Source organism: Caloenas nicobarica, chromosome 2 (assembly GCF_036013445.1).
Source record: "Caloenas nicobarica isolate bCalNic1 chromosome 2, bCalNic1.hap1, whole genome shotgun sequence".
Lineage (NCBI taxonomy): Eukaryota > Metazoa > Chordata > Aves > Columbiformes > Columbidae > Caloenas > Caloenas nicobarica.
The window spans coordinates 77,478,711-77,506,693 of record NC_088246.1 but is presented as its reverse complement, the minus strand read 5'-3'; the positions used below and the strand labels follow the sequence as shown (position 1 = coordinate 77,506,693).

The window sequence follows — 27,983 nt, the reverse complement described above, 5'->3', positions numbered from 1 at the left end:
AAGATAACACATCCTTTGTAAAACTTCCACCTCCCAACAGGCCAGGCATCTTTGGAGTTCTTCTCCACAACTCTTTTAAAGATCTTTTAATCAATACAGTTTCCCTTTCTCACTGAAATTGCATTTACTGTATTTTTAGTATGTTCTGATGGAGCGAAAGGTGTTACTTACATCCAATTTTCCATATAACCACTTCTGATGACTGTCCCTTTCAAGTCTTTTCAGCCTATCCATCCTGAATTAACTTTTTTGTAAGAAAAGGCCTTTCGTGGTTTATAAATTTTAATACAGGATGCTAGCTGCCAGAAAGTTTTGGGTTTCAACCAAAGATTTTAACCAGTCTACCCAGCAGATGAAATGAGCTACAGCTCCTGCTGCACCTGGAGACAGTACTTCTTTCATTGCCCTGTTTCAGAGTTATGACACCTCTGCTTTAGCCTCAGAAAGTCAGGAATTTTCCTTTAAACAGGCTTCCTGGAAATAGAGTTTTAGGCTATTAATGGGTAATTTATCACAGAGTATTTTTCAGCCTTAAGAAACTCTGGGGTTTTGAGGTTTGTTTTGTTTTTAGTATAGTAAATTGGGGACAGCTAAGCAGAGGCGAGACCCTTGATGTGATATCTCGACAGCAGGAGATGATGATAGTGGAGAACAACCCTCAGTGAAAGAACATCGTGCCCTTTGACAGTGAAGTGCTTTGAACTTCAGCTTCAGCTGTTAAGCAGACTGATGCTGATTTTGGTGGTTTTTTATGTGCTGTGCAGTTCTTATTCACCTAAAGAAACCGATTAACAGTGGGACGCTGTGTGTGAGTTGTGCTTGACCTGGCTAAACGCTGCACCGTGCAACTTGCAGTGGATTACCTCTTCTGTGCGAATGCTTTTCCATATGAAACAGATCTGCAGAGCTCCAGAGTATGAGAAGAATCACCCCCAGAACCTGGATAGTGTCTTCCATTGTCATTTTCATCTTCGAAGATCTAGATATTTTCTACAGAGAGATATACAGCTCAATTAACTTTTCCCCACCCCCTTGCAAAAAGGTGGCCATGTGAACGCTTGCAGAGAGATGGTGGTGTATTCTAAAAAGCCAGTATGTGGGGGCATCTGCAGATTGATCACTGAACTGTAACCAGGATCGCTCTGTACTTTGCTTCAGGACTCTCATCATTTATCACTAGAGTATCTCCAGGATACTTAGTTACCAGGGTCATTATAGTAAAGGAAGTCAGAATTCATAATTAATTAACAGGTCGTAGAGTGGTTGTATGCAGAGAGCCCTGTGGAGCAGTAAATTCCCTAGTCCTACCTCATGAAGTTCAGTGCCAGACTTTTCTTGCTGTATGCTCCTGCCCTGTATAAAGCTGTTTCCTTTTCTGACCTTAAGCAGAGTTCCAGACTAGTGTTTTGGGCAGACCCCTGGGGTGCCATAAAGGTATATCACTTATGACACAGTATGTCACTTAATCTTAGGCATACAGTTATTTCAGCCCTCACAGTGAAAGAGTCCAACGTGACTGCTGATTTTAGAAATTTATAATTTTGGATAAATTCACTGATCCAATTTGATATATCTTTTTTTGGTTAGGAAGGGTGGGAGGGAGGAGGAGAGGGGGAAGAGAATGGTTTTTCTGTTCTACCATCATGGACATCTGTGAACTTTCAGTAAACAGCATGACTTTCTCAATCTGGTTCATAGCTTTCATGCTTACCTTCTGATCTCTTTCAGAGCTGAGCAGCTGTAAGCTTATATTATTTCTCAGGGAGCTGTTGTTGTGTACTAGAGAAAGAGCAGACGTGCTTTAGCTCTCACTTGTGCACTACTATGTACAGGACTTTCTCTGCTTCGTGACTAGCGTATAACAGTCCTCTAATATTTTAGATAGTGGTTCTCCTGTTCTCCAAAGTCTAAAGTTGTTTCTTCTTTGGGGCTTACTGAGATTTGAATCTTACTGAGATTTCTACAGAAATATTCTGTAAATGATGTAAAGATCTTCTTCAAAACACCTTGTTTGCAAATGATTAGAGGAGGCAAACCTTCTTTGCTAGAGATGTCTGCAGTTTATGAACACTATCACAATGAGGAAAAATACAAAGACATGATTTATCTGTAAACACAATTGATGATTCAGATATAAGATCTTACTGGAACTTCTCTGCTAGGTCCTATGGCCAGTCCAGCCACAAAATGTGCATCTCTATGGCCAATCAGAAAACAAAATCTGCATCTCTCTTGGTCAGAGTTTCAGAAAAGGGTTTGTTGTTGTTGTTGGTTGTTTGTTTTATTATTATTATTTGTAAAAGTTACGGCATCAGAATGAAGAATTTGAACTACAACTTCATAAAAGTAGGCTAACACATGTTCTCTGCCCTTTTTTAGTTTATGACTGAGTTTTCATCAAGTGGACGAATAGAAATCAACTGTAGGATAAAAGCTGAAGACAATAAGGTGGTAAAGATTGCTGGAGAGAATTAATCTTTAAGGAAGGAAGAGGGACATAGAAGTTCCAGATGTATAGGGCAGGGATATATAAAGAAAAAAATAGATACTGAAAGGACTAAAAATAAATGAAAAGTCAGCAGAAAAGTAAGAAAGTAGTAGACAAGGATAATTTTACAAAGGTCTTAACTTAAGTAATTAAAGTATAAAACAGTCAATAACAATTTTATTATCTGAGCTTCTGAAAAGTTGACTCCTACTGTACATTTATGAATTGATGTTTTTTTCCACCTGTCCTTGGATTTTATTTTAGGGATTTGAGCAATTTTTGAAATCAATAGGAAATCAACATGTTCAAAGGAAACACAAATCTTACAGTTTTTTCTGGGAGATACAGCATAACATGTTGACTTGTACCATTTTCACAAAGGAATTTATTATATGTCCACAGAGAAACACAGAGTATTTTCAATTTCTTTTCATAGAGGAAGGCAACTTCTTCAGAAAAATATTCAAGAAAAATATTTCTCTTTTTTTCTCAATACTGATCACTTCTAGGAAATGGTAATATATTTTTGTGTGCAATATAACTGTATACTTCAGAGAATACTGAGAGGGAGATGCAGTAATAAACTTCAAATACATAAAAGGTATCTGCAGAGGAGAAGAGAATAAACTTTCTTGTCATTTATGGATAGGACAAGAAGAAATCAACTTCAATTGCACCAAGGGAAATTTAGATTGCGCTTTAGGAAAACCTTCTAACCGAGAAAATTGTCAGCATTGCACTAGGTTGCTTAGAGAAGCTATGGAAGCTCCAGCACTGAGAGTTTTTAAGAATAAGCTCAATGTATAAGACAAACTTCCATACAAGTTCAAGAACTGTATTTGTTCCACATTGTCTTTTAGCTGCATAAAGACAGCTGACTTTCCTCCAGATCTTCCCGCTATTTTAATAATAAATGTGCAGGAGTTTTCAGGATGAATATGACTTGAAATACATCATGCCCTATCCACTCTTACCTAGATTGCCTAAAATTTTGTATAGTGCATCTCTGAGTGATTGAGGTTGGTTTATAACATTATATATATATATATATTTTTTTTTTTCCCTCTAAGGGTGGAGGTCACAGTGGCCTAGTCTAAATTACCACTTGCATGTCAGAGCTAATTGTTCACACTTCCCCCCCTTCCCGCCCTTAATAAATACCCTATGCAAACCTGATCCTTGCCAGGACGTAGGTACAGAAATGTCAGGAGAACATATGCTGCTTACACCCAGGAGTGAGCAATGGCTGGAATGTGGAGTGTGCGTCATACACGTGCTGCAAACTCATGCATGGCAGGCACCCCTGTGTTATTTCTGGGAGAAAAACACTCCAAGCCTCCACAGCAGTAAAATATCAAACTGGACTTGGCAGTTCGGGAGATATTTTGTCTAGAATGGCTTGAAACTGGTGAACGTGGTGCCGTGTTCTCCAGATAAGGTTCAGTGATAGGAGTCTTCCACAAAAAGCAGCACAACTCGGTACACAACTTACAGCTTGAGAAAGTGGGAATAAGACTTTACAACTCAAACATTTCCACTTGTGCTCTTATTTATGATATTTGAAGCCAGCAGCCATAAATTTATGAGGTGGTCTGTCTTGGCCTTTAATGGTTAGGAAATACGAAGAACTGAACTGAACTAAATTGAAAAGACTGGAATTCAAAAAGAGAAGAGGGGGAGGAAAACTCCTTTTAACATGAGTCCGATAGAGGAAGATAAGGTAAGGCAGAGTAGTTGGCTTCTCAGCAGTACTATCAGAGGATCAAGAGTTGGTGAAAACTAAGTGAACAACCCTTTTAAACAGAAAGCAGGATTTCTTTGCACTAGTAAGTTGTCACGTGAAATGAAAAAAAGCAAAAATGACCTCTTTTTACTGATTGGAGACTGGATGTTTTGGGCTATGGTAATTTTTTCAAAGATATTTTTCTCTAATACGTATGAGACTGATATCCAAACACTGTGGGACTTGAGGTCCTTCTGTGGGTCAGAACATGCTAAAAACTTGCTCTGGGTATCCCTGACCTGGAGGCTGGCTGTTTAGAAGCAGAACACTAGCAGAGCTGGGGTAGCAAACAAACTTGTCTGCGATAGTTTCCTGATGCTAGCCAGCTTTCCATATTTGTGTGCAGAGAAAATGACACTGATGGCAGTCTGAGTTCAAGAGAGAAAGCAAAAGGAAGACTTTACTTCTCTAGTCTGCCCAGTCTTCACCTTTAGCCTCTTTTAGCTATGTCTGTACAAAGTATGGAGTTTTGTCACATCTCTTACAGACTCCTGTCACATCTGCAGACATGTTAAAAGTGTGAAAGTTGCAGTAGCAGCAACTTATCCATTGCTACTTTGTTGCTATTTCTTCCAACTTTTAGATGTCTTTATATTTGGAAAATTACAAATGCTGCTTCAAAGGCCTTTTTCAACTGAACTTGAAATGAAAAAGAAATATGGGTTAATTTTTTATAGAAAAGACACTTATAAATAATTCAACATCAATGGGGTGGCAATTGCATGGAAGAAATGAAGCTCTTCTGGCACATCATAGAATACCACCCATTTTCATGGTTGATAAGCATTCTATTCTATCCTATCCTATCCTATCCTATCCTATCCTATCCTATCCTATCCTATCCTATCCTATCCTATCCTATCCTATCCTATCCTATCCTATCCTATCCTATTCTAATTGGTGTTTGTGAAACCTGTGTGCAAAAATTCCCAGGGTTCAGTGTCAGCCTTTGGGCTGATATTGTCACTGCCATGGTGCAGTGGCCTAGTGCTGATATTCTGTAATGTAATATTAGGCAACTTTAGGCATATGGGGAATTGTGTCATCTTCAAAACTAGTGGAATTGTTTTCCTTCAGTCAGTATTTCAGTCAGTTGTGTTTCATTATTTTCAATTCATGAAGGGTAACCACTGCTGCAGCTAGTACCTTTAATCTGCAACAGACTTTTTAGCAGTTTTGGTGCTGGGCAAATCCAATGTCCAGTCACCATTGAAATTTGTGAGATGAAAATAAGAAAGCTGTTATATGGGCTTATTTTATGCATTAATGATAGGTACAGTTGCTCAGAGATTCAGTGACTAGAAAAAGTGCATTCAGGTGGTTTGCTATTAGAAATATATTATTTATGTATAATATTATTGGATTTCACAAAGTAGCTATGGTAATAACCCACCCCACAGAGATAGTATTATTTAAAATATTTGAACATTTCTATTTTTTACAGAAGGCTTTCCCTTAAGTAATTCATTCTCACTGAACGGTATCTGAATATGTAAGATCATTTCCAATTTACAGAGCAAGAGACAGGGATCACAGATTCCCAGCTGCAAAGAAGTTGCTGACAAGAGCTTTCTGAGGCCAGAAAGCAAGCTGCTGTTAGCTTTCTTTCATGTATTCTTCTTTTCTCTCCACTACACAGCAGTTCTCTCTTCCAGATCACTTCAGCTTCAGACAGAACTGCTGACACATACTGATGAGGTTTTAAGCATTTTTATAGTTTGTTTTCTACATTTTTATTGTGTCTGGCATTTTTGAATGTCATGGCATAATATTAAATCAATGGGACTTTACAGATGATGCTTGATAATAGGATCTTACATCACAGAGATTAAAAATTTTATTAGTGCTTATAGTATTCGTTTGAGGTATTTCATGTAATTTCCCTGGGCAACTGTTAGGAGAGATTTAAATGTTTAACATATGTGGCTGTGCGCACTAATACAACACATGATTTTACCATACTATCTATATGTCCTTCCTTTTTATTTTTTTTAAATTTTTTTATTTTATAATTTCATTACTTTTACAAAATAATGTTCCTTTTGGAGCGGGTCTTTGTGGCTGACAGGCTTTGCCTATGAAACCACCCAGAGCAAGAGCCCTAGCTGGATGGGTGGCAAAGTCTAATAAACGTTTAACCATTTTTCTGTATAGGGCATGTAAATGACAGGGGGAAGAAGTTCACCGTGAATTCCTGCAGGGATGTTTCATCCAAGATAAATGGCTTTTCAAACGTGGCCATTTTACAGACATGCAAACACCTCTCCTGGAAGTTTGTGTCTAACAGGGGCTTTTGCAGATATGAAACTGCCAGGAGGGTTTAGCTTATCTTTCTGACAGAAATGAACCGAAGAAGGCAAAGGGGTTCAAACATCACTGCTGTCTGCTGAAACCAACATAGTCTTTGCTTCGGTATTGTTTTCTTTTTTCTTTTTTTTTTTTTTTTTAAAAAAATTGCTGTCCTGTATATTATTCTTTTGATGAAATAGGGATCCCTAAACACCTTCTTTTTTTTTTTTTTTTTTTTTTTTCCTCCCATCCTGTTCTCTATTTTCAAATAATTTAACCTTCTCAATCTGCTCAGGGAATATGCTATGCACAATAACACATGATGGTCACCTCTTGGTAATGTCTGTTATGTAAAGAAGAGATTTCAATCCATCTTTTAGGGTCACGCAGAGACACAGTTCACCTTTCACTCACAGTAATACACTGCTCTCAGAATTTGTCAAACGTACCTAGGAACTTTTTTCCTTTATTAACTTGTGGTAACTGGAGAACAAGATCCTGAATTAACTTATCAACACTGACTACATATTGATTCTTGAAGACTGTGGGAGAATGCCTTTGGAAACTTCTGAAAACTTCAGCTGTGATTGACTCTAAAAGACATCTCTGGCATCTAAAAATCAAGGGACGACATTTCATATTCTTCATTTAGTGAAGAGATGCAGTTTTGAAAGGCCATTTAGTGTGTTAGATTTTCAGAACTCGCTGTGTGCTTTATCTAATTATCCCTCATGCTCCCCATTTAATGGATGGAGAAACTGACGCTGGCAAAAGAAAGAATTCACTGGGGTCACAAAAGAAGCTCTTGATCCTTTGAGTAGAGCAGCAATCTGGCTGTTTTTCAACCAGCTGGCTCTGCTTTACATGTTGATTTCTATAAGAGGTAGAGCACAAGTACAGACTGATCTGTGTGTGTTCAATCTATGACAGTCATTTGTCCAAGGTAGCCTTTCCCTTGCATTTCAGAGGCAGCCTTTCTCCGTCAAGGTGATGCATACTGATTTGCTGCTTGCTCATGTGGAATACAGTTGACTTGAGACGAGAAGTCCTGGTTTTATTCTTTCTCTTTAATTATGTTTTTATTTTTCTAACCAACATGAAAAATGTTCAACAATTCAGACCTATGCCTAGGGGAATCCTGTTCCCAGTCAGGACATTTCTTCTTTATCCAATATTGCCTTTCTGAAAGAAATGGAGGCCTTTTGCAAAAGCGAAACTTAAACTATATGAGTTATGAATATGAATCACTGGCTTAGAGACATTTACAGGCAGGCAAATAAAGCAAAGAACTGAGTCTCTCTATCAAAATTTGTATTTTGAAATTTGTATAACTAGGTCATAGTGAAACATAAAAACCTCTTCCTTGTAGCAGATTATCAGAGTTTCAATAAATACAGAAGTAAGTTAATATATGGGCTATGGAGAGAATTGTTTGTGTGTGAAGAGCTAGTTACATGGTAGCTGAAATGTAGGATAGACAAAGGGGCTCTGATTATTTCAAATATCTGTATTCCAGTGTCTCCTTCTTTTTTTACTTTCTTTAATATATTTTTTTTAACAACTTCCTGCTGGCATAACAGGCTTTTCAAGAAATAGAGGTTCTCATCTGAAAACCTCACCTTAAGACATAGTAATTTCAAGCAGCCACATTTAAGGTCCCTGTAAGGAACCTTATTCTCTTCAGAGCAGGGATAACATTACATACTATGCTTTTGAAAAGCAACTACTCCACTGCCAAAGTGTCTCTACCCTTAGAGACTTCTCACGTATCACGTAGCCTTTTTGCTGTCAAATTCCATTGGAGTGCAAATAGTTCAGTCCCTGTTAGGGTTGATGTCACTGAACCGAGTACATTTAGGATGCGCATCTCTATATTAATTTCATTTGGAAACGGAGATATATATATATGTGTGTATATATATATATATGAAAAAAGAATCAATCAAAGGTGTTTTTCTTCTTAAATAATTTGGGTGTCTCTTTCCTCTGTTTTAGTCAAATATATGAGAGTAGTTATAAATTAGTTGAGCTGGAGTTGCCAATCTTGGCTGTATATCTGAGCAGTCTGGATGGGAAGACTTTGCAACTGATATTGTCCTCAAGCAGCTGATCATCAGAGCATTTCCTTCCCGTACCCAAACCAGCAAAATGACCACATCCAGCAGGCAGAGCTCTTCTACGTCTATGGTCAACAACTTGGCCAAAATATTCGATCCAAATGCTTTGCAAAACCAAGGGCCTGATAATGGAATGGAACCCCCCCAAACTCTTCATGTTGCAAGAAGTGATGTCAGCACATCTGAAAGTTTTAAAATCATGGATAAGAAGTTTGCCTCCCTTGAACAGAAAATAGATAAGCTGTTGACTCTGCAAGACAATGTCCTTAAGAAGCTTAACAGCGTTTCCCAAGAAATCTGTTGCATTGAAAAAGACATTGAGATTGTAAAGGCAGAAACATCTGAACCTGGATCAAGGATGGAAAGAAACAAAAATCTGAGAAGTAATGAAATGAAGAGGCTTTGCCTTAAAATGGAAAAATCTCTTTTTGATATAAACAGGAATGCACAGCAGCAGGTTAAACGACTAGATGGATTGGAACAAAATGTTTCTGGACTACAGAAGCTTGTAAGGCCTCTGGTTGAGAAGGTCAAAACATTAGTAATTCATAATTCAATTGTAAAACACCATGTTAAAAAACGTAAACTTTGCAAGGCAGCTGATTATACAAAAGAAGTTGGACCTCGTTTTAGGATGCAGATTTTCTCGGAGAGAACAGCTGAAGACCTTCTCAAGAAGAAAACTGAAAAGGTGAGCCCAGGTTTGTGTTTCATCTTGTCAGGATTCATTGCAAGCTATGGATATGTTCTGCTAGATGCTTAGCTTTTTCATTTTGATAACATGTAAGAGAGAGCAACCAATATGCTCTAAAAATGAAAAGTATTAGAACAGACCAAGCAAGTTTCAGTGGAAAATATATAGAAAACCTACTGAGTGGTAAATATCTTCATTTTTTTTCTAGTTATTTCTTTATGGTTGTAAAACATAACTAGAGGTTCCTGACATGGGTAACAAAGATTGACACAGACTTCAGGAGGCTTGTGTCCTGGCTACACATTTTACAGTCGTCTTCTCTGGATTTATAATTACCCGTGCGAATCAAGTTGCAGCAGTCATGTTATATACAGTGGGGTTTAGATCTTAGTGAAACTGGTAAAAATCCTTCTTGGGTCAGTGCATGTACATATGTCCTTTATTTCAAAGAACAACTTAAGTGTGCTGTTCTGATCTGGTATTTCTGCTGACATTGGTGGGGAGGGGGGGACTTCTAAACTGGGATCTGAGGTAGGGTTACCGTAACCAGAGCTGTGGCTTGTGTAAACTTCCTTGGGGAAAAGAATGCCTGACTATAACGGGAGTTTTGTCATGCTCTTTACAGGTCAGATTAAAAGACCACAAAAATCTCTTGAAGGGCTCAATTGATTATAATAGGCTCGTGTAAAGTAGTTTAACTATTCTTTGTTTGGTCATGAAGCCCAGTAGCATTAGAAAATTAAGGAATTTCTTCTGACAAAGTGTGTTGATATTTAATTAACCTACAGTGAACCAAAAGGTTGCCTTTCATATTATTTTCTACCGTTTTTTTTCTTTTTCTTCTGAAATAAGTCACATACAGGCTTTACTTTTTGATACATTTAATGAGTAATTCTTGAGTTTGTTTTTCTAAAGATTTTGAGCAGGGAAAACATTGTGTGAAGATATTACTGGAAGTTGCATCCCTTGAAAAAAGGAGCACCTAATATTACTCGGACTGGTCTTGTCAGCAAACCAGGTGCCTTTTCAGCATGGTTACCCTTAGGTGGCTGTGCTTCTCAGGTAGACATAAAGCATTTGGGTCATTGTAGAAAACTATGAAGACAGTGGTCAGTGCTGAGTAGCAGCAGAGGAGCATCTTGTAAAGCTCTGTCAGCTGAATGTAAGGATATAAAATGTGCAGCCCTTTTTCCAGTTCATCATTAACTGAAGGGAAAAGTTGCTGCCCTGCCAAGGGAGATTGACGATAAAAGTGTTTTTTACAGGCCCCTCTTGAACATCAAGTTGGACTGGTTTCAATAAAGTAGTTTCAACAAAAGAGAACTTTTCTTCTTTTGTATCATTACTTCAATGAGAGAAGATTGCTTATTTTGAGCATCTGAGTTTAGGGCTTCTTTTACATTTCAAAACATCAATGAAAACATCTGTTGTAAAAGCCACATCGTAGTGAGACCCACAGGTCACCTCTGTAATGCTGCAATTGCTGTGGTTTGTGGTAGAACTCTACCAGTCTTGGTGAAATTACATATTCATCTAAACTATTTATAAATAAAAACTGAATCAGGCCTGAGTAAACTGGCAGCTCCTAGAGCCCTGAGAAGTTGTGAAGCTCTCTGCACTAGAAATGCTTTGCTGGTGAGTTTGTGGGAGACAGTGGGTGCAGTAGAAGGGGCAGGTCAGAAGAGGAGGTCATGGTCCTGGCAGCCCAGAGAGGAACGAGGATGGCAGAGACACAGGTGCCCAGGGGAGAGTTCAGAGCTACGAAGGGCCTGGAAGTGGAGGGTAGGGGGCTTGAACATGATGGAAACAGAAGCAACCTACTGACAAAGACCCAAAGAGGAGAGGGGTGAGCGGAGTCTCTGTCTTTTTGCAACTGCAGTTCCATTTGTGATCTCCTCACTGATTCATTTTTGTCAAGGAGACCCTCGGCAATGTTGGGTGGACTTGGTAGGAGCTTGTCTAGCATGAGGTCTTAGGAAAGGCAGCAGGAGTGTGTCTGGAATCATGCTGGTGATATTATTACGTTGTTAATATTTTGTTTGTTTTATGAGATGATAGCCAACATATGTCACCTTGTCACTACTTTCCTCTCTGTGCGTTTGATTTAATAGTAAAGAACGATCATAAAATTATCAGGCTATCCCGTGAACAACAGCTGGCTTTAGTAAACACTTAGTCATCTTGGGTTTAAGTAAAAACAGACTTGAATTCAGCACTGCATTAAGAATAATAGAACATGGTATGATATCCTTCAGCAGAGACTGCTGAGCTTGGATGTCAGTTTAGTAAGAGCCAGTATTTACCAGCATCCAGGGCTGTCTCATCTTGCATGAGGGTATAGGAAGAGAATCTTAGCAAGTTAGTGAAGACAGGTCCGTGAGACACTGTGAAGCTGGTTGCGTGTACCTCTGCCTGCCACATATTCAAACTGGATTTACAAGTGAGCTTCTAAATTGTGACAAAAGCAAAAATAAAAATGAATGAATAGACAGATAGGGTATCTCGCCCTTGCATTTACACCCTAAATCTACCACTGATACCTGGTGGCATAGCAATGAACAAGCCTACCTGATTATGCAAAAATTGGTCCTTGCCAGTGTCTCTAGTCCCCACCTGATGCCAATTTTAAACAATGCTGATCCTGCAGAAGTGCTGGCCACCAGGCAGTAAGACCAACATCTGTTTAATCCTAGGCAGACTCTGTATGGCAACACTGAGCAACCTGCAATCACTTCAGACATACACAGTCCTATCGTTTCCTAACAGCTGTGAGCAAGGTGATCCATTCACTACAGCTAATTTGGTAGGACAGTATCCACTTTTGTGCATTGCTGGAGATGGTCAGATATTTTGGGTGATGTGCCTATTTGTCATCAACCCTGCCCCACCTACAATCAGACGCCACCTCTTAGTTCTAATAGCTGAGCTGTCTGACAAATACTTGGCTGTCCCCAGCCTGGTTCTGCAAAATACTCCAGTCATTCTTAATTACTAGTAGATGGTGCAATAGGTGGCCATGGATACATCTGCATAAGGCAGTGGATTGTGTTTACATACTGCTTAATTACCTGTCTTCCCATCCTTCCCTCTTTAGAGAGCTGCTGCTCTTTGCTTTATTAATTGTAGGATTGTTTTTAAATTTTTCCTAACTAGCTCATTTTACAGAACCAGATTAAGTAGAGAGCAGTGGAAGAGGCAGAACTACAGGGACGGAAGAGGGAGAATGGGAGAGAGGCAAAGAGGGGGTGATAAGCACCTGGGGTGTGTAATCTCTCTTCTGGCTTCAGCAGCAGCTGGAATCATTTCCAGATTGCAGGCTCCACAGGGACCTTTTGTGCTCTGAAAAATATAGGGATCACTCTCTTCCGAAGCAAAATTTCTGCTTTCCTGCCTTTTACTGCCATCCTGAAATACCTCCACTGCCTCGTACAGGAGGTTAGTTTATTTCTGTTTTGAGTTGGAGTTATAATATTGTGTAGCCTGCAGACACTTCGTGCTTTGTCAGTGCTGCCAAGTCTCCAAGCCATTTTCCACTGAGTGCAGTGTGACTCTGTCACCACATGGCTAGGAGGAGTAGCATGTATTACTTGTCGTTTTAAATTATTTTCTTACTACTAGCACCCAGGGAAATCAGAAGTTCTACAGTACGAGTCTTTAAAAGCCTTGAGGTTTTCCTCAAATTCACCTTTTTAAGTACTTTGTGATAATCCTGTTGCAAAATTACTCCGTAACTCCATTTTCAGTCCTATTCCTTCCACATATAAAGAAAGGGGGTAAAATAATACCTCACTTATTTCCTACAAATTAAACAGTTTAGAGATTCTATACTATTGACCTGTGAACACACACTTGGAGAGTCAGAAAGTCCCTTTTGTTGGCATCGTAAAGTGGTGTTGAACTTTATTGCCATTGCCTGCAGGTTGCTATAACTTCAGTCTCCTGCCATTTCTATAGGCTTTGCCATAGGACTAATAACTAGTAGCAGATTGAGGCTGTTTCCCACACTAAAAACACGCCAGCAGTGAGAGGTGTGTTTTCTGTTTGAACCCTGTGACCCTCCCATGCAGGTATCACACTGCAATTGCAACTCACTGGCTGGCTGACTTAGTAGGAGTCTGCAATGAAACTGCTGTTTGCCACCTGTGTTTTAAGATCCGCTCAGCCTCAGTCTATAACCATTCTTCTGATTCCTTCATTTGCCTACAAATACTAATGGGTCCCTTATGCATTATTTAAATTCTCTCCAGACTGGATGTGTTCTGTGAATTTTTCATATTCCAGACAAATAAGCAGGAATTGTTTCATTTTCTTTCTTTTTCATCTGTCTGGAAGAGTTTCTGCCATCCTCAGTGGTTTTGAGGGTAGAGGCTTTCCGCAGAATCTCAGCAGATGGGTTGTCCGCTGCCTGGGCAGTGCAGCCAGTCAGGGCCTTCAGCTGCTGTTATACTCAGGAATGCCCTTCTTCCCCTCAGGACTGATGCCTTTACCTACAGATGTTCTTGGTAGTTATATTCCAGTTTTTGAGTGAGCTATAAAATATTAGAGTTACAAGTCTCTCCCTGGCTGGTATGTTTTCTCCAGACAAGGCATTTTCATCTTGTTTTGCCCCATTTTTCTCCCGTACTGATGGCCATAGGAGGTTTCTCATGCCCTTCCAATTCAGAATGATGTGTAATTTTGCTTTCATTTAGCCTCTGAAGTTGCTGTCTGCTGCACAATGTTTCCTTGGTAAGATCCTGCCCTGGGCACTGTTGTTGTGGTTTTGTTCTCTCTACAACTCTGAGGAACATGTGGAATCAAAGCAGGCACAGCTGATTTCTAAATAACTGCATGCCACCTTGGATGGCTTATGGGCATGGCATTAATGCCTGTGTGTTACAGTGACCATTATAGGAATCCATTACAATTCATTTGCAAAACAAGAGAGATCTCTTTATGAAGAGATAACTAGCAAGTGCAGAAGAACAAGACAAGGCAGGTCATCAGAAAGCAGTCCTATAAAAGCAGAAGTTTCCTTGACGAGGTGAGACAGCGGTAGGAGGGCTTTGCTCAGGCAAGAGGTCTTCACCCACTCCAGTCATCTAAAATCAACCTTTTGTCATCAGATATCCCAGCCATTTAGTCAGTTTTCAAGTGAGGACTCCTCCCAGCCCCTACCAGGAGATACATATGTCAGTAGTAAGGATACTGTGCTTGAATGCCTCCTCTGGTAGGAGAGTGCCATGGCAGCTAAATGTGGTTCTCTGCCACACTGACTTTTGATGACTAGGCTAGCAGTCACTCTGGAATGCAATAAATTTGGTGCCATCCTGGCAGCACCATGGGTTTTGCACACATGTGCACCAGTGAGCAGGAGCGGTGATGGGTGGCTGGGCAGCAGCCCCAGCAGAGCCTGTGACGAGTCCCACTAGATTCCATTCACAGGGTGCTGCCTGCATGGTGAGGTGCTATAGGAGAAGGTCCATCTATAAAGGGGAAATAAAGGGATCCTGGGTCCTTCTCGTCCACCCAAAACCTGTTTTTGTTAAATGAAGAGTGTTATTAGGAAACCTGTGTTTCTGGAATCCAATTCGAAGCAAGTCATCAAAGCTGTAGGGGATGATTTCTGGAGTTTGTAACCCTTCGAAAATCTCCCAACAGTGTGATTTCCCAAAAGCAGCTTAGGAAGGGCAGCTCAAGAAGTCTGAAGATATTTGCCATCCATATCATTCTGCGCTTAGCTCGGATAAGTTAGTATAGCTGAGAAATACTCTCTTAACAATGAGGCTACTTAACTGTAATTGTAACAAAGAATTGCCTGAGTAGTTTGACTGATCGGTGGTTTATGCCCACAGTTAAAAAGATCTGCCATTGGGTGGGTTTTCAAGTGGGATTTTTTTCCTCCTTTCTCACACTGTGACAATAGTGGAGCCCACTTCAGAGCATGAGTCATTTAATGGTAATAGGGAATATATGGAGAATAGCACCAAGAAACTTTTGGGCATATGACACAGGTGCATATGAGGCACACGTCCGCCTGTGAAACACATGGGATCCTGTCAGTCATCGCACGTGCAAGGGCATTAAGCACTATGGAAAAGGGGTTGATGTGAGGCTGTCTAATATGTTGGTGAGACAAGCACCCAGAGTGTCCAGTGGTTGTGCTTGCCTGATGTTGCCCCTGATCTGTTCAGGTGAGAAACCCAACAGTGGCAGTAATGGGTTGATTAGATTTCTCAGATGCAGTGAAAAGACTTGTCAAAGCCAGGTAGCACTGAATGCTCTGGTCTTAGGAGATGGATTGGTAGCCTCAGATTGGTTGGTCATTATTACAGGCCTCCATGTATTCCAGAGACATTAAAATCATAGCAATCAATTGGAGTTAAGAAATCTGCCTCCACAGCTCTTCTTATGCCTGATGCTGACTCTGCTAAATGACAGTGACCAGGCCTTAAGGCAAAAGTATAGATGTTTAATAGCAACCTGTTGTTGTTAGTGCAATATGGTGTGCCTTCACTGTGGCAGATGGTGCGCTCAAGGCCATGGGCTCAGCTAGGAGCCTGTTTCCATGAAAACCTCTTCTACTCTTCACCGTAAGACTCCCTGTCTTGAGAAGAATGGCCTGGCAGGAGGAAGCATCCATTTGAAACAGAGGAGCCATTGCTTCTCCAGTGCGGCAGATGGGAAGTCAGCAAACTGGAGTGGGGAATAGACAAGGCTTTGGCTTCAGTGACCTTCAGCTTCTCACACAGGATAGTGTGATTCCAAGGAATTTTTCAGTATTTAGTGTGTGTCTTCATGCACAGGTTGTTACCTCATTACCAATGTATTTTGAAAGGCAGCAGGTCACATAGAGGCTCTCTTGTATTTCCTAGTGAGGGAATCTCACAATTCTCTTGGCTCAGAGGTTATTTTTGTGTGGAATTAAGAGATATTTGTGACTTGAGTTTGGTTTATACAGAAGAATGATTTCTTTATCTAGTTCAAGGAGCTCTGTAAAGGTAATTGAAGTATCAAAATCTTTGCCTGAAGGTGCCAGGAGTTGTGTAGTGTAGCAAAAAAATAATGACATGGAAGCAGATCTACTGCCTGCCAGTAAAAGCAGAATTCCCATGTGTATGTTTTGCATCATTTGTAAGTTTGTATCAGAAATACATATGCCGAATATTTGACATTGCTGGGTGGGAAAAAGGGTGTGTATTGAAGAGCAACACAAAAGGGAAGGAGGGGATGGATTCCAGCTTTGTGGAATGGCACAGGAGGCATCACCATGCATGCTGTTACCCCAAGGTCTCTGTTGTATGCGATCCATTCTCCCCTGTACCAATGTGGAAATACTGGGAACATCCACAGTCCCATGCTCAGGTGTCAAAGCCCATGGCTGATTTCCAGCTGTTAGTGAAACAAATTCATTGCAAAGCTCAAGTAAAGTAACCATGTTGATAAATGGATGCTGATTATATACAAAACCAGAATATCTTGCCATAATAAAGCTCTGTAAAGTATCTTAAGAACAGGAGAAAGATCCACCAAGTAAGAAATGTGGTTCAGACATATGCAAAGTTTTGTGTGTTGGTATCAGCTGATTGAAGTTGAGAATTATGTCTTGATATCAAGTGAAATGTGGTGGGGTGATAAAGGAACCCTAACTAGAAGGTTTGGTCTGCTTCATGAGGCTATTCATTACAAAAATTTTTGCAGTAGGAAAAAAAAATCAAAGAGTTTTATTAGGTGAATAAAAAAAAATGTGAACGTTAGCTAGGAAAACATTCCAAGGTTAGGACTGCTACAGTATAAAGAAGGAATTTAACTAAGTACAGCTCATTAAAAAGGAGTCAGATGTCTATAAAAACATTAATTTCTCACTGCATTTGACATTTCTGTTAAAATATTTTATATTTATACATATAATTGCTTATTGCTTAATTTCTGCAGGTTTCATAATGTACTTTCTAAAGAAAATTTGAATAATTTCTGAAAGGTTTTTTTTTTGGTTGGTTGGTTGGGTTTTGTTTGTTTGTTTTTTTTTTTCTTTTTCCATTGGTACTGAAATTTCAGCCTCTGGAGTATCTTGCATTGTTTTGTTATCATCACACAGACTTTTATTCTGTCTCTATTGCTTAGGGTCTAGCAATGCTCTGGATGAAAGAATATGTTTAAGTCTGGAAAATGTATTTTTGAAGACACGATACCAACTTCTGTTGGTATAGACACCTTTTTGGTTTGGTATATTTTGCAGAGTCACAATGCAACATTTAATACTTAACCTCTTGTGGAATTAAAGTGAAAACTTCATTGGAAGCTTTAGGATTATATGAGTAGGAAAAATCCATGTAGTACCATTAACCTCATTGTGTATATTCAAGTCATTAAAGAAAGGGGGAAAAGATAAGGTGGAGGCCTGATTTCCACTAAGAAATATCAATTCCTATGATTTCAGAAATTACAGGCTGGAAAAAGTCACGTCACCAAAGTTCAGGAAGAACAATAAGTAATTAATAAAGTCCTATAAAGATTAAGTTTAAAAGACCCTTAAGAAAGCACCGCTGACAGACTGGAGAGGAGTGTTGTGAACAGTAGTCGGGTGGGATGGATATCATTAACAAACTTCCACAGCTTTTGGATGAGCTTTTCGGAAGAGCATGATGGCTTTGGGTGCTCATGACCTATGCGCTCTAGGAGTGGGTTGGACATTGTGGGGCGCATACTCCTGACAAACTACAGGGAAGTCTTTGTGCCTCCTACGGTGCGCAGCTGGCTGGGAGGGATGCGTTGACTTCTGTCGGCTCCAGAATTTGACAAGTTGAAATCACGTGTTGCTACAAATAGCAAAACACAGAAAAAACTGAGATGCTCATGTGTAGACCACTCCTATGTCCACAGAAAGTCCAATATCTAGTCCTTATATTTGTTTTTCTTATTCTAGTGCACTACTTACCCTGTATTTATTTCAAATAGCTGCATTTATTGATTCTGAAAGTTACCAGTAAATGCTTCATTTGTATTTTTTTTTTGCCTCATTTAAATTAGTATGAGCTCTTCATTGGCTGTTCAAATGTAAGAGATCAGAAATGATTCTTGAATAAACACTGTAGTAATTTATGTAACACCCTGGCAGTTTCAGATAGACGGCATCATCCAATGTTCCACTAGATGGATTTTCAAAAGCTGGCTTCTGTATTTCACACCTGCACACTACAGCAATATTTAGTAGGAAGTGCTGTGTGCCTGCAATTAATTCTGAATGCAGAGGTGAAACCTGGCCCTGTGCATCAAAGAGCCTGGAGAGCATTTCTCTGGTTATTTGCTCAGCTGACTGTTTGATCAGAGCTGATGTCCTCAGTGGTATGGTGAGGCTGACATACTTACAGGAATCCAGTTGCATTACTAATTGTGGTCACATTGCAAAATGAATAAGTCTGAGGCTTTTCCCTACTTCTTTTAGTGCTTTTCACCATTAAAAAAAACAGAGCGAGCATTGGTTAATTCTCTGTGATCCACCTGGAATCATTTATTTTTTAAGTTTCATGTGAACAAGGGTCCAATTTATATTTCAAGGGTACTTGCCTAATTGTATTTAGGCCTTTTTCATTTTATAGTTTGCAACTTCCTGGGAGCAACCGTGTCCCAAATAGTTGTCAGTCTCAGCTTTAATTTTGTGCCTATTTTCCATTTAGACTGATTAAATTAAAATTAAAAAAATAAAGCATTAAAAATGCAGAAGGCTTACCAAAACAAATGTTTGGTAATGGGACTGAGTCAGGCCCAGAGTACAATATGAATAAGCAGTGGGACTGCTTGCGTGATTAAGATACTCAAAATTAAGCGCCTAGCCCTGTATATTTTGTTGAAATATGTATTATGCTGCTTCAGCTGGTAGCTCAAAGACTGAAAGTAGTCCCTCTGGAAAATATTTGGATATATCCACATTTTTCACACCCTGTGGATCTATTACTAAAATGGTAGTTCCAGTTTCACAGTACTGTGAGATAAAGAGGGCAGGTGGAAAAGGAGCACCGAGCAACAGCAAACACCTTGGTTTTCTCCGGTCAGTGCCCTACTACATATCTAGGAGTGGCTGATGAAAAAACACACTGAGCAAATGACATAAGAATATGAGTAAATAGCCATGAAGGCAACGTAGTACTGTAGTTTTTATGAGGAGCTGGCCTTCAATAAAGCACCTCTAGATGTCACTGTAACATTGTAAAATGCAGGTAAGAGAAAGGTACAAAGATGGTTTATTTGCTCCGATTCCTGGTAACAGTTTCAGTCAGCCCGTAATAAATTATTGGATCATTAAAAATGCTGTTGCCAGATGTTGATTAACAGCAAAAAACTCTTTGAAATCTCTCACTAAGAGTGTTACTGAACATTTTACTAGAATATTAAATATTCCTAGCTTTGGTGTAACTAACCTGTTTTTTAGCAGCAAAAGCTGGTGCAAGGTAACAGCTCATTTCTGTATGTTTTTTTATTTTAGTCCCTGAGGCTCAACCCCGATCTTTTCTGAGCTGTGTTTATGCCAACATTGATGTTGATTACAACTGAGAGCATTTCTCTTACTTTACACTGATAGCAATCTGATCAGCTAGGTAGTGATTAAAAAAAGGACCATAATTTATAGGAAAAGCATGAGTTAGAACACAGAGTACTTGGATTTGACCAAAAAAACCTAGGCTGTAATTTCATGAGGAACAATGCAACATGGACACTGTATACACTGACTAATACATTGCCTTCTCCACAGGTCATAAAAGAAAAATCACGTTTGAATGAGACGGGAACAAAAGAGAAGAAGCCACCAGATTCAACAGGTTAGATTTTTTTTTTTTTTCCTGATCAGTTTCTAGTTCCTCAGGGTACGACTGCACAGAATAGCCATTACTCTCCCAAGCAGCTCCAGGGAATATGGTTGGTTTATGTGTGTGCTCATCAGCATGAGAGAGAATTGTCCAAGCAACATTAACCTTTTCCCATGCCTGTGTACATGGTGGCAAACTGCTCAAAAAAGTGATTTGCATGAGGAGTTTATTAACCTTGACTTGGCTGACAATAAGTTTGAGTGAGAAAAACATTTTCCAGTGCTGTGTCTGAAAGGAAGAGTTTGTGACCCATGATATCACTGTTATAAAGAAGGAGTCTGCTCTTGCTTAGGAGACATTTACACTGACCTTGAAAGTGGGAGAGCAAAGCAAATACCTAGTTCAAAATGCAACAGAAATTATGCTAAGTGTATAACTTTAACACTGTTACTGACTATCAAAGAATTACTGACAGATTCCTTGGTAATCTGTTTACTTACAGAGGGTACCACCCAGAAGAACCAGTTGGGCTCTCAGGAAGAAGAAGTTGATAAGCTCAATGAGGAAAATGCCAAGAGGGAAAATTCTGTTCTGCTTCAAATGGATCCTGCCAAATTTCATACTGAAGGGCCAGAGAAGAAAGGAGAAAGTTTGGCTTTTGAAAGATATTGCAGGAGAAGCTCTGTTCAGAAATCCTTCACTACAGAAAATCAGCAAGAAGATGCTGTTGATGATGCTTGTCAAAGGATAACTGGGCAGGAGGGAAAGAGTGGGTCCCCAGCAGACAGGGAGAGGAAGGAGGAACATCAGGTGTCTGGAGATGAAAGACAAGAGGAGAGGGAGGATGAAGGGGAAAGAATTGCTGATGAGGGTGAAAAAGAAGTTGAGGAACTGCCAGCTCCTTCCCAAAATGAAGATGAGGCAGGACAAAGCCATGATCAAGAGGCACCAGAGGGAAGGTAAGGCCTGAAGATCAGGCGGCACCTTCTTAAAAGACTTTAGAAAAATGTGCTGTTTAAGTTGAAAGTGGCTGGTTAATATAATATCGGTGAAAATCCAGCCCAATACAAACATGTAAAATGAGTTTATCTCTCCAATCTGAGCTCTAAGATGAAACGATACCCTTAAACAAGACAGGCAAACAATTAGCTATGCATGGTACTAGCAGTTCTTTGCTTGGAAAATAGGTTAGGAACAGAGGAATTAGGTTAGCCTAGTCTTCATTCTGAAGGAGAATTCTCCCATTGTTATGTTTATATACTGCAACATCATGTAACCTATGAGCAAAGTAAGGCTAGATTAGGCCACATACCAGCTGGGAATTAAGTTACTGCAAAATGTAGTAACTTAAGTGATAACATAAAATTGTGAAACTTTGCTTAGGCAATTAAAGTGATACATTTGTTGACTGTAATTCTTTCTTTGCTGCGTTGGCATATAGCCTTTCAGGGATAAACCAATTTAAGCTCTCGGGAACCTATATGAACAGAATGAAATCCCAATGTTCTCCCATTGCTTTAAAGGTGAGACTGATAGCCAAATGTTAAATTTAGAAGAACTCAGGCAAGGATTTCAGTAATGGAGAAACATTTTGCTGTCATGATTAACTTAAGGACAATTTTTATTTCTCGAAGTGAATACTAAAACAGTTTATTTTACACCACAAAGCATAATAACTTAATGTTCCTTGAGTGCAATATATGTGTAGGCATTTTTCACCTCTGTTTCTAAATTAAGTGTACTTTGCTCTAATGCCATATTTTGTCCTTGCAGGTGTAAAGGCTGCGGAAAAGGTACAGGAAATTATAGTTCAGTCACTGAGCAGACCTGCCAATTTGAGCATAGTGGTAGCAGTAAAGACCAAGTGAATGATGAAGGCCTAATCAAAGATGACAACAAAAGGAGCAGTCTAAATGCAGAAAGTTCTGATGGCATATGTGAAACTGAAAAAAAGCTCTTACAGGAAGTATTCCTAAAGGCAAAGCATTTGATTCCACTGTATTTCAGTGACGATCAGAGAGAGACATCTGTAGAAGAGAATGATTTCATGATTGTAATTAGTAGGGGGAAAAGGTGTGCATGCTAGCTCTGGTGGGAAGCAGTTGTTCATGGGCTGCATCCTAAGCTGATAGGAAATAACATGGTTCTGTTCAATTCCATCTTAGAGGGTTCTGTTGTGGCAGAAATTAGTCGCAACTAATTTGTTCTGCCACAACTACTCCACTGATACTATCCTCTTTCCCTCTTCTTTTAACAACAGAGCTAGAGCTCCTAAGTATAGAGTGGTGCGAGAAATTATGAGTGGCAAATTTGTTTGACCTGTGGAAGTGCTGAGAACGTGTGTTAATGCAGAATCTGCAATATTCTGGATGTAGCCTGCAAAACCAGCTTGCTCATATTTGTACCATTGTAATCTGAAGTGGGGACAACTGCAGCCTATTAAAAAAAACATACGGATTTTTGTGTGGAAGCCTGACTGATGCTGTTGAACAGTCAGATGAATGGTGCTCAGGCACCGAACTGTGAAGAAGTGCTCACTGGGATGAAGCAAAGATTTCTAATATTAGACCTCCAGCTTGAGAATTTCAATGCCTTTTCCTATATATGAAATGATGGCACATGAGAGGTTGGCCTGAAGGATTTGGAGATATATGTGTGTGCATGTGCATGGATAAGACTCAGAATGAATTTCTTTGCTTTGGGAATGGAGGGGAGAGTGGGAAAGGAAAACATTAAAGGTTTGTGGTAGGCTCTTGTAGCAGGCAATAGGAGATAGTATACTAAGACTTTAAACTCCATAACCTGTTTTGAGCTCTGGCAGATTGTTAGGGATGATATTAAGGTTGGAACATCTTTGATCTGTAATGGGAGGCCATTACTGAACAGGGAGAAATCCCCTGTGGTGTGCAGGAAAAGGAAAATTGAGGGTCTGTCACTGGGAAAATCTTGAAGGCTAAAACTTAGGTATAGTTTTAAAGAGGCAATCTGACCTCTTTAAAAGAAAACTTCCTTGCCTAAAGTCTGGTAACATTTGGGAGCTGAGCTTTCAGAAAGACATTTTCTTCTGTCACTTACATGCCGAGGCCCTTGGAGTTTGTAGAGTCAAATTCTGCCTTTAGGGTAGAGGTTTTCTTGGCATTTTGTGGGTCTCGGTAACATGCAAAGGCCCATACTTAAGGATGTGCAATTCAAACTCTGCAGAATTCCAAGTAGGTGGCAAACTTCCAGAAGCCCCAGCTTTTCACAATTCCTTGACTATGAACTAACTTCCTGACCATGTAAGTTATTAACATTGGAAAAAAAAAATCTAGGTACACAGCTGGTGTCCTGGAAAAATGGACATTCACTGTGAATAAGGACAATCTACTGCTACATTAATGACCAAAGTGTTCCTGCCAGCTACATGCTGTCATGGGGGCTTTTTTTGTTTGTGTTTTTAATAATTTTCACTGGAGTAACGAATGGTTTTAAAACTGCTCAACAAAACCCCCCCAAAAGAGAGCTGGCATTCCAAACCATAGAGCTCATGTTGAAATGCTGAGACTCTAGCCCTCCCAACCAGTTGAAGAAGTATTTGTCACCTTGGTCAGCCAAAGGTCACTCTCGGGAATATCAATCAAATGAAAACCAACGTGGGTAAGAAATTGAAGTTGCAACACTGTGCAAAAAAATGCAAAGAGAAACTAGGCATGCAGGGCTGGTCTCCAGCAGGTTTTGACATCAGGACGGCAGGATGCTCCAGCATGTGGAGGTCTGGACAATCATACCAGAGACCTGAGTTTGTGCTGAAACTCCATAGCTGCTGCAGTGTGACATTGGAAACCCATTCCTTCTCTGTGCCCCTCTTTACCTTTTATCTGCCATCTTTTTTTAAGGACAGAAATTCTTCCGAGCAGCATGTGACAGTTACCATGTGTCCTACCACACCGGGTCCTGAGCCATACTGGAAATCCCAGGTGCTGCCTGCCAGGGTGAAATGCCCTCATATGCACAAGCTCTAAATGTGATCTTTAAAGGTGATGACCACACTGTGGAGAATGACAAGTTGTGTCAGTTGGTAGAGAAGAGGATTCTTCATTACGGACAGCAAAAGCTGGGAAATAGCCTCTTTTAGCTGGGCCTAGAGGAGTGATCAGTCTCTCTTCCTACCCCACTGGAGAGTTACAGTATACACTTACCTATTAACAGTCCCTGAGGAAAAAACAAACACCAAAACAGAGAAAAAACTGAATTCCTGCCAGACAGATTGCTGAGGCCCCTTGTGGGCATGAAGCTACATTAGTTTAGTCTAGCAGTCTTCACTTTGCCTCTTGCTACTGTTGTACAGAAGATGCTGACTTCAAAAAGGAGTCCTTGTCTTGGTAGTGTAGGTCCCCAACAACACCATGTTTTCTGAGCCAGAGCTCCTAGAATTAAGCTCCTAGAATTAAGCTCCCTGCTTAAATGTCAGAGAAAGACCTATCCATAAAACTTGCAGCAGGTGTACTCAGTTCTTAAATGAGCTTATCTGGGGAAAAGAGAGACTAAAATACAAGATAGACAAGCACTACATGTGACCACTTATAAGCTATCTGTCTGTTTTTTCTTTGTAGATGATAGTCCTACTCCACCAGCACCATTTGATCACCGGATTGTCTCAGCCAGAAGGGTGGGGATCAACAGTTATTATAATGTCAACAAGAATGAAATCTTGGGAGGGTAAGTCAGGCAAACTAAATCAACATGGAAAGCAAGGCACAAATTTACAGCCAAGTACCCCAGGAGGTGAATGGAAGCAACATGCCTCGCTAGAGCCGAAGTCATGAAAATCTAAGCTCTAACAGTTCTTTAGAGAGGGATGAAAACAGGAGGCTGTACTGTGTGAGTGAATTTTGGCTTAAGGTTTGGCACCAGCAGACTTGGCTTGTGTTTGGTATTGTTCTAGGTCAGCCAGCTGCCCTCAGGCTTTATGACAGGGCTCCTAGGATGCTGTAATACTTTACCTCACATTGCAGCCAGCAGGACGTAGAGACAAGTTGTAACCTTCTTTCTCTCGGTGGCTCCCATCCCTGAGAACACATGCATGTTTTCTGATAGATCAGCAGGCTAATCTGACAGGCCGTGTAATTACTTGATCTCTCATACTGACATTGTATAGGAGAGAGTGATTTTGTCACTTTTTATGGCAGTGTGGTCTTGAGTAAGACTTTGTTTCATCATGAAATCACAACCCTCTCTTGGAGGAGAATGGTGAGATGGAGAGGGGCGGATTGTGTACACAACTGAGTTATTATCCCTACAATATATTGACTTCCCCGGGATTAGTCATTACATGTTATGAGGTGAGCATAGTGAATCATACAAGTGAGATAATGTCAACTAAAACAGTGTATGCTTTTGGTGTTACTAAATGAATAGTAGCAAGTCTAATCTACACAACGAAACAGCAGTAATAGAGCAACTGAAATGGAACCGAGTAGGGAGAGGATAATTTCTGTTGTTTATAATCTAGTTTTCATTCAGAGCTGACACCAGTACCACTGGATGATTTCTTTTTTCTCATTTTTTACCTAGAGGGAGATTTGGTCAAGTGCACAAATGTGAAGAGAAAGCGACAGGTCTCAAGCTAGCGGCCAAAATTATAAAAGCCAAAGGTCCTAAACAGAAGGTTGGTAGACTGTAATACTAGTCTTTTGTTATCCAATGTATCCCAGTTGTTCAGCTATGCAACAGACCATGGTCAAGTGGCTCACAAGCCATCACACTCATAGGAGCTGCTGGATTACCATTGGCTCTAGTTCTGTTTCCCTTCTGCTACAGAACTTCTAGTAACATATCAAAGTAATCTTCTGGGGTTTTATCTTTCTTTTTTCCCTTTTTTTTTTTAAATCTTAATTTTTCTAACTTTCTTTTCAGCTCTTCGTGTTTCTTTGGCTTTCCTTTTTTTGCTTTCCACTCTTAATTCTATTAGTGTTTTGTTTAACAGTAAAAACATTTGACAGGCCTGTGACATAGCATATTCCTCCTGAGTACACTGTAGCCTTTGCTGCAATGCCTTGATGTGACTGTGAGGGAGGCCAGTAACAGGCATGATCTGTGCTTCTGAAATCAACACAAATACAGATAAGAAGAATTAGTCTGGCCTGTTTTGCAAACCTTACAGCCATCTGGGGCTTGCTTTCACAGGAAAGACATGCATAGTGTCCTTTGTGTGTCAGTAGTGTCATTAATGGCATTCAAGTGTGGGATTCATCTCAACTAACTGGGCTTGCTAAGGTATAGCTGTGGTGAAGCTGATCACCAAGAATGTCCTTACAGTCAATGGAGATAGATTGGCACCACCAGAGAATGATTCAGCCCATCCTAAACTGCATGTCTAAAATAGTTGTGTAATAGAAGTACCAGTCTCTCTCCCCTGACTGCAAAGCGAGGTTTTGAGGACTTTTCTGGACTTTTCTTACACAGCTTGAGTTTATATACCTACAGATATACAAGTCCTATTCTGCTTGTCTTTTCTTTACATCCTTGTGAACCCATCACTTGTCCATGTAGGCTCTCCCCTTCCTTCTCCCTCTAAATAGCTTATTACTGAAGCATTCCCTCACCTGAGCTTTGAATTCAGTCTGGTAGCTCCTATAGCCTTGACATCTACCACTGCAGGAACAATCAAAGCAAAACTGGGTTTGGTTGCCACGAGTGAAAGTATGAAGATAACAGAGATGTCTGGTTGAAACTATGTCCTGTTTCATGTAGCTTTCTTGGAAAAAAGGCTTCTGAAACAATACTCAACGCTCTTTACAGGATGAAGTAAAGAATGAAATCAGTGTCATGAACCAGCTGAATCATGTGAACCTCATCCAGTTATATGATGCCTTTGAATCAAAAAATGACATTGTCCTAGTCATGGAATAGTAAGTGTGTTCTTTTCTTTCCCTTTTTGTGTTTACCACTTTCACTAGAATTTTCCATTTCCTTCTTATTTTGTCCTGAAATTTGAAATAGAGCTTCTTACAGGTGGAAAGAACATATGAAAGATGTTCTCAGGAACAACAAAGAAAAAGGGATTTAAAAGTTTTTCCATGCAGCTATTATGCATCTTTTCCAGTGATGTGCCACATTCCTGGTGCTGTAAAGCCACTGCACTATTTGAAGACAGAGCTATATTATATATCTTCCTTTTAATTTCAATTTTTAATTTTTGTCAACTAAGAAACAGACCTCTCAGAATATCTCGAGTTCTGTGAGGCAAACAAGAAGACATCTTACACCGAAGAGGAGCCAGCTGTAGACGTTGTGCCTAATCCTTATACTGGATGCCTGAATGGACAAACCTGTTTTGTTTTTTGTTTTTGTTTGTTTGTTTTTGTTTTTGTTTGTGTGGTTTTTTTTGGGTTGTTTTGTTTTGTTTCTTTTTTTTATGCTGGGTTATAAGGCTAATTAGGCACAAACCAGGTTCCTTAAAGTCAAGTTAAGGAGATGTTGTCTTAAGGAAGCCAAAAAGGGCATAACTAAAACATTGAAAGGCATGGTAGAAGGTTCAAAGTTACATGAGTTTGGCTATTCTGGACATTCTCAGATAGTCCTCTGAATTTGGTCTACATGATTAGCGTATCACAAAAAGTCTGTGTAGCTATGAATAGTTAATCTGGAGGCATTCTGAAATGTGATAAGAAATTAAGAGTAATTTTTGTTGACTTTAGACAGTTTAAAACTGAAACTTTGGATCATGCCCTTCTGAGGGAGGAGACTGCAGATTTAAATGCAGATCAACCAACATATTGTCTTGGTTTTCCATGTGACTTTAATTTCACTGGTACAAATTGATGACTCAAGGCAGCATAAGGTTCAA

The 27,983-nt window shown here is 39.8% G+C and overlaps 1 protein-coding gene across 6 annotated transcripts in view; it reads left to right on the top strand.

The window, feature by feature from the left end:
* MYLK4 (myosin light chain kinase family member 4) overlaps positions 1 to 27,983 on the top strand; it is an 86,405-nt gene that overhangs the window by 43,727 nt on the left and 14,695 nt on the right. For 5 of the 6 annotated variants that reach the window (XM_065629574.1, XM_065629573.1, XM_065629575.1 and 2 more), the window contains 7 exons: positions 8,556 to 9,368; positions 20,101 to 20,167; positions 20,658 to 21,114; positions 21,929 to 21,948; positions 24,748 to 24,853; positions 25,709 to 25,802; positions 26,936 to 27,045. In XM_065629574.1, the coding sequence (XP_065485646.1) occupies positions 8,709 to 9,368; positions 20,101 to 20,167; positions 20,658 to 21,114; positions 21,929 to 21,948; positions 24,748 to 24,853; positions 25,709 to 25,802; positions 26,936 to 27,045 (1,514 nt within the window). In that variant the 5' untranslated portion in view covers positions 8,556 to 8,708. The remainder of the gene's footprint in view (positions 1 to 8,555; positions 9,369 to 20,100; positions 20,168 to 20,657; positions 21,115 to 21,928; positions 21,949 to 24,747; positions 24,854 to 25,708; positions 25,803 to 26,935; positions 27,046 to 27,983) is intronic. The other variant, XM_065629579.1, reaches the window with a different exon arrangement.